We start from the raw sequence: 23,582 nt of genomic DNA on the forward strand, positions 1-23,582 counted from the left end.
CAAAATGTACAAAATGGAGAGCAAGGCAGTTGCAAATGTACGGTTTGAACAATAGAGTGAACTGTGCTGGAAATGAGAAAATGCTCCCTGTCACTGCAGAAACAATGGAACGAGGCTAATTTTACTTCAGTGTTACCACTTGTGTGCTGCAAAAGTTAAGAGAGAGAGAAAAAGGAAACCTGAATGATTGGTACACTGCAGAAGGTATCTCTTTTAACAAGTTCTTTCAGTAATGTCTTTATTTTCTGTGAAACAATCTGTCAACGTGCAAGATAGAGACAAGAATTTCTATTGTTTCACTGTTTTTTTTCAACCAAGTAGTACAGTAATCTGCATATTTTCCTTCCTTGTTTCGAGAGATTTGTGATGTGTTTGTAGCAAAAAAAATCCTGTGACAGGTGAGACTGCACAAGTAACAAAAGAAAATTCTCATCTTCTCTGTCCAAATTAGCTTCTCATTAGAAGACAAATCAGGAAAATCTGACTTTGCGATCAGAAGTGAGATTTAAAGCCTTGCTGAGAGTGACTTGCTTCTTTCGCAGGGAGGGGAAGTGTGAGGAAATAAAGAGAAATGAGAATAATATCTTTCTCATCCTTCTTCCAGTCACCCAGCCAGCCTCTCAGCCTCTCAGTGTCGAAAGAAGGGAGTGAAAAAAGATGAGAATGAGGGATGATTTAAGGGGGGAAAGCCAGCACCGTGCCCAGGGAGGCCTTGTGCCTACTGAGCGTGCCCAATGAGTGGCGGAGACTGAGGCGTGTTGGATCTATAAGCAAAGTATTTATCCTGCCAGAGACCCTGAGAGATTAGCCTCCGCAATGGTGATTTATACCGACACACAGCCATCCTTTACCTTATACTACAGACATCCCTGCTCTCTCTCTCTCTCTCTCTCTCTCTCTCTCTCCCTTCGTTCCCTGTGGATTGTGTCTGTCAGTGGGCCCTGATGCCCAGTTAGCCTCCAGCTATGATATTTGATCATAGTAACTACTGACTCTGTCACCTCCATTTCTTTTCTGTTCAGATACATTATATATAAGGCTGCTGAGACTTGGATGTATAGTGGAGAGGGCAGGAATCATATGGAGATGGATTAAAACACGTCTGATGAATGGTGTATCTTCAGCCTCTGACAATTTGGATGCAGGTTTTATTTAGCTTCTTGACAAGCCGGATGTCTCTCTGTATAAACATGACAGCGTATGATATATCACAGCAATCAATTTAATGATATGCATTTAAATGATAGTTTTATAAAACTGAAACTGTAGTCAATTACAAAATACTATGTCAGGCTCTGAGATAGATCACACAAGTCTGGTTATGATAAAACTACCATTGGTTTCTGCAAGTGCTGATGAAGAGGTCATAGGTCAACCTTCACAGGAAGCTATTAAAATGCACGTTCAATGTTTGTCTGTGTTCATTTTGACAGTATTCACTGCACTACAAACATCTTACAGTGTATGACAACTCTGCATTCAAGCCACAAAGCCTTTTTTCCAGCTGACGTACAGTCTGTTGTCACGTTTTATGTTATTAACAATGCATTACATTTAAATTGTGTGTAACAGCCAGTGGGATCTGGCCCATCCCTCTATTTGCCCCCTCATTGAAGGCCTCCCCCCACCCCCACATTGCTGCTGTAATTGGCTGGTCTCAGACAAATATGGTGTGACAGCTAAAAGCAGCAGACAAGTTGGAACATTATGCTAATTATGAGATGTCATTACATCTTTAAGGGAATGGCTGGTGGGCTCATAGATGTAGAAGGAGGATGTCATCAGAAGCTATGTCAACACAAGCACCAATCCATTAGATGTCCTGCTCCGTACTACACCCCCCCCCCTTCCTCCCATTTTAACATCTCACCCTTGACACCAGCACCCTAAAGCCTATAATTGTCTAGTCTGACCCAGTCAGGCAAACGCACCATGGCTGTGACATATCGTCTCAAGGCCTCACCTCAACAGGTACAAAGCATTATTAAAGAAGGCAAGCATGTAATTGACAGCTTGTGGGTTTGGTTTTATTACGTTATGGGTTTTTTGGGCTTTTTATAAATTATGTTACAGTTTTTGTTTGAAACATACAAGTGAAACACTCATGCTAACTGTTTCACTGGAGCTTTGATAGAGCACAAGCACACAAAGAATTTGCAGGTACGTGGCAGGTAGGTTATTCCATCAAGCTTCTCTGAGATTTCGCCACAGTTCCTCTGTGGTTTTCAGCTGATCTCAATTACTGTCTGTCTCCTGTAGTCTCAGACTGATTCAATAATGTTTAGAGACCAGGACTCGGTGGGAGCCATACCATCTGTTGCTGGACTTCTGTCTGTTCTTGCCACTGAAGAAAACTCTTTACGAGTCTGACTGTATATTTAGAATCGTTGCCATGATACATGTACAGAATTTGGGAGTGACGAGGCGCCTCGCTGATAACGTTAGGTTTATATTGTGGTAACATGTTTTCTTGTGACTCTGGAAATGCAACAAAAAAGGCGATGCCTAAACACACATGCAGCAGTCAAGTATTGTATGACATTACTGATGTTTTTATGTCTGAGCTAAAGACATCACACTGTGATTCTAAGTGAATTTGAATTGGCAAATAAGAATATAAACTGCCGCAAGTGTTTATTGCATTATTTGTGTGTTAGCAAATGAGACAATATCTGATATTTTCTCCCACTGTGACAACAGGTAAAATGGGTAATCAGCAACAGAAAAGGCATTTACACACACACACAACACACACACACAGACACACACATGCTCACAAACAGGCACAGAGCATTCATCTCTCACTAATCTAACCACAGGGATCCCTCACAGTTATGGCCCCAAATAGCAGGAGCTGTCAATATGGACAAGGTTAGTGAACCCAGGGTCATAACAAGCCAGACCCCTACCACCCACCACTATACACACACACACACACTTTACATCCACACAATACACAGACACACTGCCTGGGCTGCACATTGCCATGCTTTGATCACATGCATAAACATTATGAATATAATTTGAGGATATCAGAGAAAATAGGGATGGATTTGTGCTCTGTACATGGCTTAATACACCCTAGTCTCTTGCTAATTGAAATTTATCCATTATATTCCATAGTGGTATGAGGCACAACATGGCAAATAATTAAGGATTCACATTCAATGACATAATATTATATGGATGTTATCACAAGGCGTTTATCAGGGGAGTTGTATTGATAAATTTAATAAGCTCATCTGGAGTAAAAATCTGAATGTATAGAAGAAGAAGTAGATGTCTGTCAATGTTTTTCTCTCTGCCCATAATTGAGATTAAATTAGAGTAAAATAAAAATAAAAAAAAAAGTCAAAAGAAGAGGAATCATCAAGCCGATAATAGGATTATTGTTTGTTGTTTGTTTGTTATGGATGGCGGATTAAAAAGAAAACCAGGGTTAAACGCAGGGAAGATTAGCACAGCCTGCGTAGTTATCGCCCTGCCGTTTCATAAAATTAGCAAACGCAACAGACTGAGAGCTCATTTGCATGAGGAGATAACGCTGGCATTGTTGTACGAGTGTTGCTGCTAATTAGAGGTTGTGCGAATACTGTTATGATGAATTAAACCCTTCATCATTAACACTGAGAAAACTCACAAATGATTGGACAGAGGGGGAATAGCTGAAACAGGAGCTTGAAAGAGTATTTACAGGGTGTCAACTTGACTGACACCCCCCCCCCCTCCAAAAAAAAAAAGCGCCAAGGGAGGGGCGGCTTTTTCCTTTCGAATATTATCAAAGTCAGTAAAGCTCCAGATTGAAATATTATGGGCTTTAATAAGACTTGGGGGGTGTGACCTGCTTCTCTGCAATGGTTTGTGTGTGCCTTCTGGATTTGGCTAATGTGTGTGTGTGTCTGTCTGTGTGTGCTCATTTGTGAGTGTTTGTGAGTGATGTGTATGTGCGCTTCTGTACCATACTGTATGTGTGTTTGCTTTATCTAAAGTGGTTAATTAAATAGCAGAGTGGAATTGTCATTTAGTTTTAATTATGTGCCATAAATGAGGAGAGCGGCCGACTCGCTTTCCTTCTCTCTATGAACTGGTCCTTCAAAAACATCAGTGAATAAAAAAACCTAATATACGGACGGCTCAGTTCAAAGTTATGCAATCTGAAGAGAGTTGGAGTGAGGGGGGGTGTGGAGAGTGGTGGTGGTGGTGTGTGTGGGGGGGAGTGGGGGCAAGGGAGGGGAGGGGAGGTGGGTAAAAAAGGGAGATGGTGCTAATTAAAGTCAGCTCTCTGTCAGTTCTGGTGGATAAACACTTCAAGAAGCTTTGCAGATAGACGAGAGATGCCTTTGTGTCAGGGAAATCTCTTACGTGGAAACGTACTCCGCAAAGGGTGACAATCCCCAGGGAGAAAGCGTCTGATAAGGACCTTGTCATGATTTTTAAAGAGCCAGAACAGGCCTCATTAAGGCCTAAAGTCATATAGATATGCCCTTCATTTAGTTTATAGCAGCAACAGAAAAGCTGGAAACAATGACAGTTTAGGTGTTTTTACACTGCAGGATTGTACAGTTTTAGAGAGGCCTACTTCTCTCCTGTGCGTTACCATGGCTGGAACTTCTTTTGTAAGGTTCCATCATGTCTGTTTTGGGTAGAACAGCACCATCCAACTGAACATCTTGGCTCCTGTTTAACACAAGAAGCCGGAGAAGTATTATATTAGAAATAGTCAAAGAACAGCAGAACAGAGACACAATAGACACAAGGGAAGCCTGAGACATGATTTTCTCTGCTTGCACTTTTTCAAGAAGCACTTGGAGGCACTAGCCATGAACCTTACACCAACAATGCTATTCTGCCTTTCATTCAAGTTCATTCACTGATTCACAGTTCTTGTATCCATACAAAGAAACATGCTCACCTCAGGAAACACAGCAGATTTCTGAATCACTCTCTGATTGTCTGATTTGCTCAGCAATTCAAATAGGCCTGATGTCCTTGTCACTGACGACTGTTTCCCAGCATTATAGAGAGGCAGTTGAGCAATCAGAGCTGCAGGTGGGATTCAGAATGGGAACATCATCTTACTCCTTAGTCGAGCAGCTACCTAGCTCCATTCAAAAATATGAGAGAAGTGATTTAGATAGTAGGAAAATGATGTAACATGCTTCTAACATGAACAAGGACGGGTAAAGTGAAGCAACTGTAAATGGAGATCCACTCTGCTTCTTATGTAGAACAAACAGGGTAAATACTGATTGACTGATGAAGCAGTCATTACTATACAAACACATTTAGAGCGTGTGTTACTGTTTGTCATCACTGGGAGAGTGTACTGCAGTTATGAAACACTTAGTTAAGCCCCTCCTCAAGTGTTCAAGCAAAGATGTCATGAATATCCATTCACATACCATCTTAGGTTAATGGCAAAGTAACCCCTTTCATGTCGCCAAACGTTGGTCCTTTCCCGATTTGTCTGCTTTAGTTTTCGGACGTTAATATGTTACTTCCCGTTCAGCAGATGTAACCAGGGCCTCAGTTCTTGTAGATGCTGGGTTGAAATGAGAGGCGGCTGCGGCTCCACGGGGTCCCCGTGCCTCCAGGCAAAGCTGACCCCGCCGTCCTCCTCCGACTGTCTGCGATGAGGCGCCGATCCTCGCTTCAGGCTACAAACATACAAGGGGGGGAATGGACGGATGGAGGAGGGATTGAAGGGGGGAGGGAGAGCAAGGCTGCATGGGGGCAAAGGCTTAATTTGGCTGTTTTGTCACTAAATTTAAAAAGAGATCCACAGAAGTGTAACATTTTACACTGTGATTAATCCCACTCTGTCATGGTGAACAAGGGGCTAATGGGGAAAAATGGGGTGAGGGAGTTGGGATGGGGTGGAGGAGAGACTTTTCCCTGAACTGCAGGGAACCAGCTGACTGGCGGTTTCAATGGATTTCCCTCAAGTAGTCTACACCGTTAAGTCAACATCTATTTATATCAAGTGAGTTTAAATGAAACAATGTTGTTGCATTCACAATAATATCCTGCAGATTTCCTGCAAGGTGTCAGGACATTGATTCATTCTGATGGCTAAAATGACTATCAACTGATGGGGTAGACAGTGGGGTTTCCTATACATGGCTTTTAACTAGTTTTATATTCTTAAACAAACATTATACCACACTGGTGATTGGTCATCTGACAGTATTATGGGTATATTTTTTCAAATAATTACATGGGTTGACTGAGAATCTAACCATGTTTAGGTACAGTGTGTTAAATTATTCATTCATGTCTAACTGGTTCTGTAGTCTGTGTCATTTAATAAGGACATATTACAGTAACTGTGATGTTTCAGCATATTTACTACTGTAACACTCATATCCTTGTGGCTGTAGGAGGAAATGATAGCAAACAAAAAGGTATTTGGGGAAGGGTTTTTTTTCTTTCCTTGGAACTACACCACATTTCTCTTTGAGTGACAGCCAGCAGTATTTTCAAGGCTTTCCTTCCTAGTGAAGCCCGGGCGACAAACTGCACATCACAAGCCGGCCAAGATGGCATCCATCGCACAGCCCTGCCACTGATCTCACCGCCATCGGCCGCCAATCAGACTCATCACATAGCTGCCTTCTGCTTGCTGACAGCAGCCAGGGCCAAAAAAGTTAACTCTTGCTCCACCAGCCTGGACAAGAAAAAAAAAGAAAAGCTACTAAAATAACTGACTCTTTCACTACCTCTTTGTTACTGGTCAGATTTCATCTGCAGAGAACAGGATTGAACCACAGCAAGCGATCACTCTCTCCAGGATTTACCTCAGCCTCCTCACTGTCACCAGGACAGCAATGCAGCTGTGTTTTTTTTCTTCTTCTCATTTTTAACAGCTACACCAGACTTATCATCTCAGTTTGCGTACACAACACTGTGGTAAATTATTGTGTGAATGTGCATAGTGAACATTTCCAACTTAATTGGGAATATTGAATAGCAGATAATTAGATATTTGATGTGACACGTGGCGTCTAATGGGCTTGATGCAGTGGTCTCATGTTGTTCCCATAGCGAGAGGGATTTTTGATGTGTTGTCAGGCTCCAGTGTAAAAATAACTGAAGTGACAGCAGTGACTTGGTTGTCAGTGTTGTCGAGGCTGGTGCGGATTTTCACAGCCGTGGGTCCTGTGTATGTGAGTGTATGTGAGTGTACGCCTGTGTATATGCATGTTTGTGTTGTGTGCGTCTACGTGCTTGCGTGCTCTTGTATACGTGTGTGTATGTTTGTGCACTGCAATGTTGTGGGTGACAGTGCTGATCGCTGTGTGATGACAGCCTATCATTGTCGCTGTGCAAGAGTGAGAGTGGCAGGGGGGCCTTTTTGGCATGTGTTTTCTCCACGCCTTCATCTGTGTCTATGGCACTCCGAGCTTGGCTTAACAAAGGAGAAGAAGGGTGGTGAGGTGCAGGGGCGGGGGGTATTGGGTGCTGGTTGTTGGGGAGGGGGGGCGACTGGGTGGGGCTTATACCGTTGAGCAAAATGTGTTGGTAGCACTATCACATGGTGTCACTTCCCATGCACAGTTCAGGAACAGGAAGCAAAATTTGTGGGGCAAAAAGTCACCATGGCAACCAGCTTCTTTTAAACTTCTTGTATGCACATTTAAGGTAAAATTATTATAAATGGAGCACTTATTAGGATCTCTGCATTGGTATGCATACAGGTGATGCTAATGCTACCATGTTAACAGCTACTTTTTGTAATGACAGTATTGCTACTATTCGTGAGCTGAAAATCATTCATACTGTTTGGCACAAAGATAAGATAAGATAAGATAAGATAAGATAAGATAAGATAAGATAAGATAAGATAAGATAAGATAAGACTTTATTAATCCCGAAGGAAATTCTTGTAGACCCGATTTGCACTTGAATTGGTGGACAGTAGCACACAATAGCAGTTGGCATCAGGCTTCTGTGAGAAGCAAGAACAGGTGTTTGACATGTGGCTGGCACTATGTAAGCCTATTATATAAGAGGAGGGCCCTGGCCCTGCTGACATACAGGTCACTGATGCCGGTCCAGTAAGCTAGGGTAGAGTTTATTGAAGCTTCTGTTGAGATCATGCAAGACATAAAATGAATGCTATGAATGTGAGCTGCAGTTCCTCATATGGCCTCTTGAGGCTGGCTCCATAAGCAAGTCAATCTCCAGCTTTATAGCCGTGAGACAGATAAGTGCGGTCTCAGATCACTAGCTGTCTGCTTGCACGGATGCCTGGCCACCTCAGCTCTTAAATATCTATGAGTGATGTCATCAAAGGTTTGTCCATGTATATTTACAGTCCATTGTGTCAACTCTAAGCTCTTGGTGCTGTAGTGCCAAGTCTACTTAATTAGAAAAGCCTTTCAGAATAAATAAAGTAACTTGTATCTGTTGCTCTCCAGCACTATTAAAAAGTACCACAAGTATTTCTTCCTCTGGACAAACATTTTAGATGGAAAAGGACCCTAGTAAAATCTTGCCTAAAGCCGTTATTTCCCTGACAGATCACATGATTCTCTGTCAGAACAAAGCTCTAATGAGAAACAAGCAAAAGGCCTCTCTCTTTTTTAGGGTTACATGAGTGACTAGTCCATTCATTTTCATGCAAAAAGAAAAGCAGCACACAAGCCGGAAATAATGTCTGTAACAAACTGCTCTAGGAGCAGAAACTACCAGAGAGTTTGGTTTTGGCATACCTCGAAACCAGTCAAATGCATCACACATACAGTACACGCATATGCAATGGGCAAAGTAAAATTATCTTGGTGAAGTGACACATGCTGTCCATTAAATCAACACCCAGGAACTGCAGCTGCCTAGCCTACTACCACTGCAGGGATTTGTGGCCATTAACTGAATTGTCTGCCCGTCTGTACTCTGCACACCAAAGCTTTCAGTCGTGACTACTTCATCAGAAAAAAAACTATTGTTCTCTCTTATTGTCTGTCATTTTTACATCTTTAACAAATACTATAAATGCAAACTGCTGTGTTTTTTCTAGTATATATACGTCTTTGCTACTTTCTTACTTCTCATCCCTGCTCTTGGTTCCCCCGTCAGTTATTTATACCAGGCAAACTGTGACAAAACCTGTCATTTACTTCTTTATCAGAAGAAAAACCTTTCAGATGTGTCAGAGACAAGCCACTGTCTGCAAGTTGTAAACTTTGCAGATCGTGAGAAACGTGCGCTTCATAAGTGTGGAGGCAGTTAACCTTTAATAAACAGATGGACAACTCCAACTGGTGCTGTGAAATTAACAGGCTTGAAATAACAACAGGACGTTTGGATGCAAGCTGCCTACAATGGCAGTCTGTTTCACTTTGCCTTCATTTTACTTTTGTTTCCAGGAAATTGGTACCACGATGGTCAAAGGTTAACTGACACACTTTTTTACACCAAAATTTTGGATGTCTGTAAGTTTGTTTTTATGTTTGAAAGGTGAGAAATGTAGCTTAGCATTGCAGCAGAAAAGGAGCGTGTCAGATCCAGTTGTCGTGTTTATATCGCAGCCAATCGCAGTGTTGTGTACTTTCACACTGAAAAGCCAGATGTTAGTGGGTGTTAATGGGACTTTTAGTCAGTTTGAAAGGGACTTTTTATCTATTGGTAACAAGTTTTATTTTATTATAATTGGTGTTTATGCATATTTATATAGACTCAATGGGTCTCAAAGCAACTCAGGTTAAGTATCTCGGCCAGGGACACATGGGCATGCAGCCAGGGTGGGATTGAACTGTCAATCTCGTGGTTGCACCGACCACAACTAAACAAACAAATAAATAAATATCTTTTTGTAACAGTATTATTTCTCTTGATAATTCATTCATTCATTACACATACTATTTTCTCACTTCTAGATTTAAATTGGAAGTTTGGGGCTTTTTTGTTGCTGTATCTACAGCAACAACACAAAAGAGGCCTCCTCGATCGTCTCTGCAGTCCAAGAAACCTCTACTTTCTGCAACTTCCAACTACAAAAGCTTGAAACAATAACGTTAATAAGAGATCACATGGGAGCAGTGATTGAGATGGGTGTGGGAAACTACTTCCAAACACATTACTGTCCTTTAAAAAAAGCAAATGAATGTACAATACATGCCCCAGAGGTCCAAAATCCTCCGGGAAATAATCAGTTTATACAACTCTTGGAAACAGCATTTAGACTTTTATGAGACACTAAAAATCTCCATTAATGTCTTCACTGAAAAAAGGGACTTTTTTTCACTGCAGGTCTTCCAGGTTAAATCCCACAGCCCACCACGGTGAGATTATTCCTGTGGTTTCACATCTGATCTTAACGTAATATTAACAAAAGCATATTGACTGATGTGGTCAGGGCAGAAACCACTGTTAGGTCCACACAGCGTGTGATCGTCTGCATCCTGTCCCATGTGATTGAATGTCTTTCGTGACAAGGGTCTTGTACTAAATGGCTATTTTGTTGTCTTGCCAAGTTTTTGTATTTGGCACAAGCAGAATTTTATTCTGTTGGCACCACATTTAAATGTTTAAAAAACAATGGCAGCTTTGTAGACGTAGCTAAGTTTGTAGCCTATAAAAAGCCTGCGGCTAATCTTCAAAATTCCACCCAATTTGATAGAACAACCTACCAATTGACAACATAGATATCACTGCCTTTGAATTGCCACTAGTCATATATTTCACAAGATATTTGTAGAATAGACATCCCCTTTTTTCAGTCTTCTAGTGCTTTGTGGTCTAGATCTACTTATGCCCTGTGTAATTCTTTGGGAAAGACTTCAATTGTGTTAAATAAACTATGAAAACACAAAGAACACAAAACATTGAATCTACACAAGACAATCTAGGTTCATACTTAATCAAACCTCATTGAAGTCTTCATTAAAGAAGTACAAAATCTGTGTAAGTAAACCTGAAAACCCATGCTTTGTATTCCTACATATAGCCCTTGGGGTTCATGCTAACACATTTGCTGAAGTGAAATGAATATTTCCCATCAACCACCAGCATTGGTACAGTAATATCAGCAGACAGGTGACCTACAGGCCTATAGGACCTCCAGACCTTCATCCATGCCTGCCTAGGATGAGGCCTGTCCAAAAAAAAAAAAAAAAAAAGGCCTTGAGGGCCTATACTGTACCTCACAGTCATGTCTAATCTGGTTACCGCGGCAACAGCAGGGATTAGGAGTGTGATGAGGGAGGGGCTCCTCTAACAAGACTGGTCATATGCATAATTCATGTAAACGAGCCAGGCAAGGGGGGTCTGGGTAGGAGTTGATGGTTGACGAACATGTCCAAAAGACACACACACACAGAGTAACTAAACTAATGTATAATGTAACGTACTAATATGAACATATCAAATCTTTGCTGATTTGAACATCAACAAACATGTTTTTAACGTTGCTGTCAAACCCAGTCAAAATCTAGCCATAGACTTATCAGTTCGTATTAGTTTAGTGTTCTTATAGTGAGAAGCACAAACATAACTGCATGTTCATCATCAAATGCTTTATTGAGTCACTGAAGCAAAAATTATGTGCAGCTGATGAGATGTTGTGTCAGCGATGCTTTAACAACACACTGGAGCTGAAGCCTGGAAAACAATCACATCCAATGGAATGACATGGGGTCATTTCAACAATATTAGTCATTTTCACTCATGAACAGATGTCTTAGGGGACAAGATTATGGCTCTGATTTCACTGTGACTCAACATGCATATCGCCAAAGTGAGAATGTGCTTGCGTGTGCATGAGTGTGTGTGTATGTGTGTGTGTGTGTGTGTGAGAGAGAGAGAGATAGTCTTAGTGTCTGCATTAGTGAATTTGAATGTACTTGTTTATGTATATGTTGCTTCTCAGTGGACATGACAAATGTGTCGCCCCTTCAGTGTGTGCTACACACTGATGCTGCCTTCCACCACCCCTCAAAAGCACACACACACACACACTGCCACCTCTTCGCCCTCGCTCTCCTCCTGCCCCACACCCCCACCCATACCCCACCTGCATAATAACACCCACCCCTCCCCTCCCCTCCCTCCTCTCTGTCTTCCCAGAGCCAGAGCGCCCATGTCCAAACCAAACACAACAGATCAACAACTCGACATGCAGATCGTGTCACGGGATAAATTATGCGCAGCGTGTCAGCTTCATACGTGGGCTCTCGGCTGGCTGTCCGTGACATGTGTCAGGGTGCCCCTGCATCTCCGCTGCACAACGCTAATGACGGGATGCCGGGTTAGCCTCCCATGCACCCCACACCCCACCTCTATGCCCCCCCCCCCCTTAACCACCACAGCCCTTCTACCCCTTCACCCACCCCCCTCTACCACCACCACCCCCACCACACATCACCCACGATGAGACAGTGTGTCACCTCCAGAAGGGCAGAAGATGAAAAAAAGGGTGTTTTAAGGGGATAAAGATGGACACTTGAACACTGTTTGGTCCATTGTGAGTACATCGTGGCCTTCAGATCATTATTTGTAGTCAATAATAAAGCATTAATGGTAATGAAAATATATATGATAGAATATTATGTTTAATTATCAGCTTCACATTAACAGTTTTACAATACTATCCATACAGATACATATTCTTTTAAGTAGAACGCAACATTAAAGAAAATGCCAAAGGGCAATATCAGTTCTGTATATCAGTCTAATCCTTTTATATACACAACATGACATGCAAGACCTTTTTAAAACAATTTACCGGTCTACCCCCCAACCCCCCCCCCCCCCCCCCCAACCTCCCCTTCCCCCCCCAGAATCTCTACCTTCTCCTCTCGCTCAAGATGGTGCATTTTTTATTTATGCCCTCCTTTTTTTGTTTTTAGTCTTTGTATGCAAATCCTGTCTGACTTGTCTGAATTATGTGTGTCTGTCCGGGAGCTTCTGTGATTCGGAGTGACTGAGGATTGCACACACGGTGATTGCATCCACTGGGCCCACTCTGAGCCTTGCATAAGTAATTGAGATGTCAGTATGTGTTCTCATATTCCCACAACAAAACTGTAGGAAAACATGCACTGTTGAAGGTCATTTGAATAATTCCTTAATGGAAGGGAGGCCTTGTTTTTCGGGATGCATGAAAAAGCAAATGTCAATGATCAAAATCAAGCAGCATCATATCTCATGGAGGCAGCACTGATTCCTGGAGCACATCACCCTCTATCTCCCTCTCTTTCTCTCTGAAAAGATAGATAAGGGATAAGTGTCTTTGTGCATATCAAACACAGCACAATCCACTATTTCTCAAGGGTCTTTTTGAAACACAAATTGGTTTTGAGACATTTTCCATGTTGACCTCTTTGATTTGAAATAGGAAATGACAGGAACATGGTAGTTCTCATATTCAAAAAAATAATAAAATAAAAAAAATCCTGAGAGGTCAGTGATTAAATCGTACATGCACACAATGGATAAGAGAAAATATGTGATTAATCTTTCATATATAATGGACTACTATTGTAGCTATAGACATGTCCCTAGGTGAAGAGGCAAATAGAGATAGATTAGCTGCTACACAGAAAAACATGTAACAGATATGCTTGTAGCTCAGAGATTAAGAATTCAAATACATATTTCATGGAAAGGTGCGTGGCTTATAGTGTATATCTTAATGAAAGTCAAAGAAACAAAGATACACGACAAAACAAACAGGCCCAGCACCTCCACCCCATCCCCGAAGAAGAAAGAAATAAAAAAATGACAGTGGGAGAACAGAATGGATAGGTATCGTATCTTGTTTTGTAAAACCACATCCCTCATCCACCAAGATGGAGGAAACATTTCATCCCCCCGTATGCTTTGTGTTTTGTCCGGGCTTGTGATGGATGAAGGGCCTGGCGACACACACCTGCAGATCTCATCCACCACCACATCATAACTAAAGGCTTGGCAGACTGAGATGATCTCCTACATCCGTTAGCCTGCTGCTGTCAAACACCATCATTCTCTGAAGACAACTCTGTCACATCAACCCTCCCACTGCAAAATAAACCCACCTTGATGAAAGACTGCCGCGTGTCCATCAAAAAAATACAAATACACTGCTACTGACACCAGCTGCGGTGCTGCACTCTCAGCTACATCAGCATGCCTATCACACTGCCTGCCTGAAATGCCTGAAATGACATGACATGTTTTTAATGGATAAAGACATGAAAGTTGAGTGTAATGGACTTCATCAGGTATAGCTAATGCATCCATATGAATAATACTCAGACTCATTATGGGTAAAGAATACTATTTTCACTACACTATCAAAGCCCTTTACATGCAGCTGACATTTTAAAGTGGATGTTCAGCCTCCAAAAGCGTATATTTTAGTGTAACAGTACTAGTGCCAAACAGAACCCTTTTTGATTGGTGTTCATGGAGAATGGCGACAGATCCTGCTCATTTTACAGTATGAAGCCTAGCAACATAATTACAATCAAGTCCACGAGCTGACTTAGATGAACATAAAAATAGACTGAGGCAGGTATCTTCTGCAAAACATGAATACTGATAACTTCTTGAATGCAGTTTCTACAATGAGGTGTTTTATCAGGATCCAAACAGATTTTTCCGACTTTAGTTTCTGATCCAGTACCGAGGCTCTCAGTCGTTGTTGCTTTGTTTGTTTTTTCTCTGTCAGACATTGTTTGTTTGGTTTGAGGTATTTTGGAAGGGTATTAAAACCATACATCGGAGTTGTGTGCAAAGTTGGAGGTTTTACAGACTGCAGAAATGCAATGTGATCCTCGGCAGGAGCTTTGTCTTTGTTATGTGCTTGACAATGATCTTCATGCCGTTATCACATACATACCAGGAACAACGACCGAGAACATACTAAGCCCTAACAAAAGGCTTGTAAGGAAAAACCACAGGTGTGTTTCCCCCTGAGCATACATGCATTTTGAGAGGAAATAACACACCTTGAACCACTGAGAAAAGATCAGAAATCATGGATCAACACACCATTTCTTGTTTCTGCATGTCTATGTGAGTCCTAGCCAGAGAGTGACAGCGTTCTGTCAATTCAGTGTGCACTTAATGTAATGCACAAAATCAGAGCAGAGGACACATTCCCATGCAAATGCCAATGCATCCCTGCTCTATCTAGGCAGAGGCAGAGGCAGTGAGTTATGGAGGTTAATACTCCCTCCCCGTGTTCCCACCAGCCCAGGTAATTTTGTTATTCCGTTTGTGCCCTCTGTCTACACCCACCCCTGTCTGCTGTACATAATGGTCCCAGCCCTGGGAGGAAGCAGGCATTTACTTATACAAAACCTTGAGGAAATCCCTACCAATCCTCAGGGCTCACGTTCAGCAGCGCCCAAAACACAAAGGCTATGCAAATCTGCCCAGCCTGCGTTTATCTACCCTCGGTTTCCGTTTGCACCACGGGAACCAGCATTGTGCCGTGCGTGGCGATTATCGCATGTAATTTACATAGAATACGCACAGGAAACAGTGCACTGATCTCTAACAAAGCAGGAAAGAGTCTCTATCGGCTCAGGAGCTATCTGACGGCACAGCAAAATTACAGGTTTAGCTGTGGGGTATTAAACCTACAAGGTGTTTTTTATTTCTGGTGTGCAGGGAACACTATCTCCTCCAAATGTTGCTTGTTTATCTGCCTTGTTTGTTTTATAACCCAACTCTAGCAGCCCCTTTCTGAGGAAGCTGCATCTTCAGCCGGGCTAATCTGCCCTCTGCCTGTGTTTTCTTTTGTCACCGAATCCATGTATCAACACAGCGAGGTGCAGCCAGATCGAGGAGGTGTGTAATTGCACAAAGACACTCATGCTAATATAGCTGGGAGAGTGTGTGTGACTGACTCAGCTGACACAAGACATGTTGTGAGTGTGAGGAATGGAAGTCATAACACTGCAGCATGGCTTCATCCATACAAAGGCGGGTACTGTAAGTACTCTATCAGAAACTTGAGACATGAGGGTGAGATGAGAGATCAAATTCCTGATGCAGACGGTTCACCTGCAGGGCTGCCTGAGGAAGAAAACCCCACTACTCACTGCTTACCTTTAAGTCAGGGTCACGTAGAGGTCATTGTACATAATGAATCGCTCTTAGATCTCACACAAGCTGAATGCTAAGGCAGTAATAGACGTTTAATGAAGTTAGAGATGCAGCTGCACACACACAAGATGGTGAGAAAATACTACTGCCAAAGTGCAACAGCAGAGGCTGAAAGACTTTGATGATGTTGGAGCAGTTTGATTAGCCAAAAAGGTGCAAAAATGTCCTGTCAGTCTCTGCAAGTAACTATGCAAACATTCATTTGGAAGGAGATGAAAACAGTCAATGTTGAAAGTAAAATAGCAATGTTTTTTTTTGCAGCGATGGACATCATATTTGATCAACCTGAGAAGGCAGAAAAGTTGCCAATAAACCTGCAGAGTGACAAGTGACACAAAAGGTTATTTTATCCAAACAAAAAATATATGAAATACGGCATTCACTGCACGCATGCACATCAAATTTGGCTCTGAAAGATGTAGACCACAAATTGATGAGTAGTGTCTTAAGTATCAAATTTAAGATATAATTCAGTTTTGATTATAGCCTCCTCATTGCCAAGTTTTAGTTAAGCAGAACAGACACCCATCTGATTTAGTTCCAAGAGGACAGGCAAAAAGTACACTGCCGTCATTAATATAACACTGATTCTTTCAGAACGGGCCCTCCGAAGGCCAGTCACAAGCCTAGCATGGGTTTCTTACAGTACAATAGGCAGCCTTACAGTCTTATCATCCCCGTCATCTTCATCATTATAATAATCATTGGCGGTGTGATGTGGCTCAGTCATCAGCTATAAGTATGACACCAGTGACGTTTCTTTTTTCTTTTTTTTTTCCTAATAAAATTGGCAAACATAAAAGCGGTCCTGTTATAGCACACTAATAGTGAGACATTGTGAATCTCACCTCTGCAATGCATAAAAGCAAATACTGTTAGAAGGTTAGGATTCAGTTGGCTGCGAACGCTTCAGTTTGCCAGAAAGCAAATTTCCTACTACGTTTTGGTGCACCACGGTGACAAAAGAACACACAAGAACCACAAATATGACTGTTAACAACTGCTTTGGGGTTTATTTTACAATTGAGAAAGAAATGAAACAAACTAATTGGTGCTAAAAAGTTTTTTTGTTTGTTTTTTTTTTACAATATTGTCGATAAAACATTGAAATGTATAGTCATTGTGCATCGCTTATTTATTTTCCACACCATTTCATGCATCAAATTGGATGCAAGTATAATTAAAATCATTTCTGTAAACCAAGCCAAAGAAGCTAAATTTGTATTTTCTTTAAAAAAGGACATTTTCATAGCTCTACAGCATATATCTATATACACCATCTGTTTTTATTTTTTAAGCGTTTTTGTATATAAAATGACAATATAAAAGTTAGAGAATGCACACACCTTAAGATACAAAGAATGTTGAGCCGTTTCAAATGTTAAGATATGTCTTATGGAGTACTGACATTTCACTGGTAGTCATTTACACGTAACGGACTGTTCTCTTTACAGTTGAATAAAGCGACACAATTTAGAAAGAGAAAGTTGTAACAAACCATACAACTGGAAAATTGCTATAAGGTGATACTTCACAACAAGGAAAAGTTTTTTTTTGAGCAAACTTGCATACTGATGGCCATTCGTTTTCACTGATTGACTCGTAACCAGAAGCAGCATTTCAGTTTTTCCAAATGTTCACTTATCTTTTTTTTTTTCTAATACACTGACAGGTTTATGAGCAGGCCATTCATCATCAAATAAAAAAATATATAAAGAAAAAAAAGGAAAGAAAAACATTGCAGTGACAGAAACTCAGGAAGGAGAGGAGGGAAATGATAATCCTTGATCAGATTTTGACAAATGCGAGATATTTCAAAACATGTTCTCTTTACAAATTCAACTGTCTAAGGTGCTACTTCAGTCTTTCAGGGTATTCTTTCATTCTTTTGGTGTATACATTTAATTTTCACCTTCTTCATATCAAGTATTATACAGTTTTTAATCTTCCACCCATTCTCTCCGCTCACCACTTTTTACCATTGAAGCAGTAGTTGTATTTTTGCCATGAAACGATTAAAATCTTGTGTTTAACCTTGATTCACTAAAATACATGCACAGATCAGACAAATAGCATATAAATATATTACAAAATAAGTGTAAAAAAGCTTGGCAAAACAAAAACAAATAAACATGAAAAGACATGGTCCAGTCAGGCAGTTATCACAACAAAAAAAAATAATAAGACTTTTTTTTTTTTTCTGGCGGCTCAGTTCGGCCCAGTGCAGTAACTGTGAACAATGTCATTTTAGTGCAATGAAATTCTAGTCAGTTCCACAGCTGTCAGTCTTCACCCTTAGCTCTAGTCTTGCTTGCTTAAACTTTCTCCATTTTGTCGAGCTTCTCCAGTTTCTCCAGAGCAGTGACAAACACCAGGTGGTCCTCTGGAGACTTGCCATGGGTCTTGCTGAGGTGCAGTTTGACTGCGTGTTTGCTGACGAATGTCCGATTGCAAAGTCTGCACTGGTACACAGAGCCTGTGTCGTCCTCTGGCGTGGTCAAGGCTGACAGAGGGCTACCAAATGTCATTTTGTCTGTGATCACCTTTGAGGCAGCCTGCTGCTCCCGTAGGTGCTCAGCTGACAGTTTGGACAGGTCCTTCAAGCTGAAGCCCAGGTGAGACTCCAGGTGGCTGATGTAGGAGGAGGGAGTCCTGAACTGAGAGGCACAGTCGCCACAGAGAAACACGGGCTGGCACGAGTCCATGTTCTTGAGAAACTTGGTGCCCCCAGTCCGTCTCAGCTGGTACTTGACGTTAGCCAGCCAGTGGGATATGGTGGTCATGGAGAGGCCTGTGAATTTACAGATGTGAACCCTTTCCTGAGGGCCCAGGTCAGTCATGGCATATCGGCCTTCTGGGGTCTCCCTCAAGCTAGAGGCAAACTGTGCCTGCAAGATGAGGAGATGCTGGGGATTCCAGTTGGACTGTCTCCCTTTCCTCTTTTGCACCGGTGAGAGGTCCTCTCCAGCATCCTCAAAAGCACTGCCGTCTGCATCCGACTTCTCTGAAATTGAGGAGGGAGTTGAAGATTTGGGTGTCAGTCTGCCTGTGAGATTCTTTACCATATCAGAAATGTCCATCAGAGCATTCTCTCTCAGAGGAGAGGAGACTGAGTCAGTGAGAGAAAGGAGGGGTTTGTTGCCATTTACATTGCTGTTGGTCAGGAGCGCAGCACTGCTGTTGTTGTTGCTGTTGCTATTAGTGGTGGACTTATTTTTACTCAGGTCTATGGGCTGGTCATTGTTTTCATACAGCTGAAAGTGGTTGGTGGGCTCAGCTTGCTTGCCCTGAGGGGTTGGGTTGAAAGCAGGCTTATCCATCATGCTGTTGCTGATTTTGTAAAGCATAGATAGTGGATCTGCAGCTGGGCTTACTGGTTTGGAGGCCTTCCCCAGGTGTGTGTTCATGATTGACTGGAGTGCGCTGAGAGGGTTGATGAAAGGACTTTCAGGTGAGTGATCAGTGATGATGCCCAGACTGTTGCCATTAGTTACTGGAGACTGGCATGCCTCAGAGCCATTCTTGGAATGGTTGCTGTGGCTATCCAATAGGCTCTCTTTGGGCTCCTTCTTGCAGATAAGCTCTGAGTCTACACTGCCTGGGCTGCTACTTCTCATACCAGACGGTTTACATACAGAAAGGTCATTCGGAGACCCTAACTGCTCTCTCTGGTCTCTCAGTGCAGGGGAAGGGGATTTTACTAACGATGGTGGCCGGCATCGCTCCAGGCTCACCATCTTTTCCTCTTTTTCCTTCTTCACAGTGGCAGCTTTTCCTGTCACTTTCTCCACAAGCTCCTCCATGGCAGTGACATTGCTCCTGAGGGGAGTAGGAGAGGATGGGCTCCGAGGTGAGTGGATGACTGAGTTGGGGTCACTCACAAGACCTCGTAGCCCACTGTTAAACATTGGCTGCATCTGGACACTCTGGACCGTTGGTGGCAGAACAGTAGCTGAGCTCTTCATGGCACCCTGCAGCTGGTAGGCTGCATGAATGCTAGGGTAGCCACCCCATGTGGGTGTTCCTGTCTGGGCCTTGCTGATGGCACTGGATACTGTGTTCTCAAGGGATTTCAGAATATCTAAACCCTCTTTAGGTGTCTCCTCCAGATCTTCTTCTCTAAGGTATTTATATGATGTGTTATCAGCTTCTGATTTCTCTCCTGAGTCATCTTTCTCCTCTTTAATTTTTCTCTCCAGTGGCTCACCACTTTCAAGTTTTTCGTCCTCACCCACTTCCCTCTTTCCCTCTGAGCCAGAGGAGAGGGCAGGGGAGACTGGCTGAGATTTAACACTACTGGGAACTGGTAGTCTAGTGGTGGTCGGTGGTAGTGGGATGGACTGAATCTTCTCTTCCACCACTGGATCAAAGACCAGCTGTTTGCCCTTCTTGGATGCAGAGTTTGTGACCTTCAGAAAGTGACCTGTAACCATCATGTGGGCTGTCAGCTGTTGCAGCGTATCATGCGAGCTCCCGCACTCCATGCATTTGAGGATCTGAGCTTTACGGGCTTCAAACTGCCATGTGTAACTGGCGCCATTCTGGTAACCATAGCGGTTGTTTGGTGTAACATAGGGGTTAGCTACAGTTTTTGAGTCTTTGCCAACATCCCCAAGAGATACACTTCCACCACCACTACCAATATGGACAGAGTCTGGGGAGCATGGAGAGACTATAGCATCTTGGATAGCACGTTTTTTAGCTGAAGGGGGCACCAGCTTAGTGGCCAAGGCTGGCACTGGTTCTTTGAGAGGCACTTTCTGGTAATGCTTGGTCTTGATCATATGAACACTGAGATCTTGCAGAGACTCGAATGAGTGGCCACAGTACATGCACTTCAGGACTTTCTGGGCATCCTCCTTCCCCTCCATCTCCATCAATGAACGCTTGCGTGGTTTGGACCAGCGCTTCCCCTGTTCCTCCTCGTTGTCCTTGTTGTCATCTCGATAGTGGCCTGTCTCATTCATGTGGACTGTCAAACCCACCAGTGTGTCATAGGCAGCACTGCAGTCTTTGCAGCGGAATTTGCTTGCACCAGTAAAAACAGAGCCATACAGCTTGTTGTTCTGCCGGTAGAGCTGCACTGTGCTGAAGAGGCTAGGCTCTGGCAGAAGGTGGTAGGGGGTCTGCTGAAGAGTTTTGGCAAGTGCTGCCTGGTGCCAGTCATAGGCTACACCGCTACCATTAGTGGCTCCACCAGTGCTGCTCCCACTGGTGCTGGTTGCACTATGGCTGCTAACAGAGCTAGCGGTTGTGCCGTTAGTTTTGCCACTCACGCTGCCTGTGTGGTTGACAGTGGTGCTGGAGCTCCTTCCATTATGGTGACTGCTAGCCATGTTGACCCCACCGCTCTTGTTTATGGTTGTAGTTGGGGAAACAGTAGAGGCAGTAGAGACAGGCTCTGATGTGGTGAGGGCTTTGTTGACACTACCAGCAGCAGCAGGCTTAGATTTCATGATGTCCATTGTGATGCTAGACCAAGAGGCATCTGAGATGAGGTTTGCATAGACAGCTTTCATCTGTGCCAGGCTATCCTGGAACGAGAGACCGTTGTTAGGATGGAAAGGCAAAGCACTTCCTTCCCTCTCCTGTCCGTCCCTGGAAGAGGTGCTCTTGAAGTCTGTGAGTCGGTCGCTAGCATCGCTGAGTGGAGACCCGTATCCAGCATCAGGGTTAGTGCCATTGCTGAGTGGAGAGTCTCTGTAGCTAGGTGGCTGGCCTCCATCCACATCTTCCTCTTCCTCATTGCACAGGAACTCATTGTCTTGGCCGTCTAATGAGAGGCCATCATCCTGCAGGTGCTCTTCCTCATCATGAGTGGTTGCCTTGAGCTCATCCTCGGGCACGTACGCTGGAGTACAAAGACAGACAGAAGACAAAAATAGGGGGAAAAAAAGAAGAGAGAAAAGAGGTCAGTTCAGTGAAATTAAAGATTTACAGCACACTAACAGGACCACTGTCAAAATAACATGGAATGAATACTCAACGATGAGAAATGTAGGCTTTTATTCTCATCCAGTGTGAGTGTGTGTATGCATGCATGCATGAGTTTTGTGTGTATTTTATACACATGTGGCTCTGAAAGCCAGTGGTGAAAAAAGCCTCCAAGGGAAAAATAAATCACTGAGATTCTGACAGTTGTCCTTTTCCTTCCCAACTATCTATTCCTCCACACATGCCTCATGTTCCCCAGGAAATGACTGGCTGTTTGGCCTTGTTAGCCAGCTGCATGCTTGCATGTTCACCTCCCCCGTTTGCTTTATTTCTTCTCCAAGCTTTATTTCATTTCGCTCACCCGGTCTACAAAGTTTAGATCTTCACATGTTCATGTTATACAACTGGCCGAGGAGGGAAAGAAACAAAATACTCATTTTGAGATAAAACAGCTTTCCCTAACTCACTCTGATGAGCTGAAGGTCATTTTGTTTTGAGCACAGCAGGAACTGGCCAAAGAATGCTACATGAATTGAGACTGTGTATTGTTCGTATACAGAAGATGATACGAAAAGGAACAAAAAAGGGCTCAGATGTAACAGGTTTACTTGTAAAATGTGTAAAGGCAAATGAGATAGAAGAGCAGACTATGTGAAAAGTGCAGGGTAGGGAAAACACAGCAAGCATCAGTAAGTAGAAGAGACAGGAGGTGGTTAGGGGGGAGAATGAGTGAATGAAGAGAAGACGTGTGGGAGAAAGAAAAAGTGAGCAGGAGGTGGTGAGTTTGCTGGGTGGGGGAAAGAGAAAAAGGAGAAGGAAAAAAAGAGGAGATAGAGGGTGAGGGAGGCAGGGAGACAGGAAAGACGGCCCCCTAGCTTCTTCCTTTATCTCCTTCCTGCATGGTGAGATGTGTGTCCTAGATGCCAGTATCACTCTCTCCTGATGAAACAGATGTGCTGTCAACTTCAAACGGCACGCTAACCTGTCATATCATAATCTAAGTGGACATAATACCTGATATATATACACTGGCACCATTTACTGCTGCCTGAGAGGAGATGGGTGGAGGAGGTGGGGGAGGTGAGCAGCTGCACCATCAACTGTGACTGTGTGATGATGTGCATGTGTGTGCGTGCAAGTGCCTCTGTAAGTGCCTGTTTGCGAATGCGCGTTTGCCCGCACGCTCACCTTCCCATGCGTACGTGTGTACTTTATGCATTTTCCAGCTCATACACATTTGCTCTTACAGTGCAAACCTGAACCCACCGACCATAATATTGGCTATAAGTCTGAGTTCGCTGTGTGCTACTGATACACCCTTCTCCAAATGAGCAACATACTCCCCTAACGCCTGACAGGATTTCTGTGAAATGAGAGCACTACAGGAGAACCTGGCTGCGCTTCAATCCCACTGACAGACTGAGACCGAGACAGTTTCTAAAACTCCTGAAAATCCCTAACACAGCAGATTAGCATTATGTGCTGTACTCTCTACAACACATCTGCAGAGTGTCTTCTGTTACAGTGCCTTCTTTCTCACTTACCCGCAT

General features: G+C 43.0%; 1 protein-coding gene across 2 annotated transcripts in view; it reads right to left on the reverse strand.

Annotated features, from left to right (window-relative positions):
• Positions 1–17,101: 17,101 nt before the first annotated feature.
• LOC114448122 (teashirt homolog 1-like) overlaps positions 17,102–23,582 on the reverse strand; it is a 34,128-nt gene continuing 27,647 nt past the window's right edge. For both annotated transcript variants that reach the window (XM_028424862.1, XM_028424860.1), the window contains exon 3: positions 17,102–21,949. In XM_028424862.1, the coding sequence (XP_028280663.1) occupies positions 18,414–21,949 (3,536 nt within the window). In that variant the 3' untranslated portion in view covers positions 17,102–18,413. The remainder of the gene's footprint in view (positions 21,950–23,582) is intronic.

This window comes from Parambassis ranga, chromosome 16 (assembly GCF_900634625.1).
Source record: "Parambassis ranga chromosome 16, fParRan2.1, whole genome shotgun sequence".
In the NCBI taxonomy this organism is placed as follows: domain Eukaryota; kingdom Metazoa; phylum Chordata; class Actinopteri; family Ambassidae; genus Parambassis; species Parambassis ranga.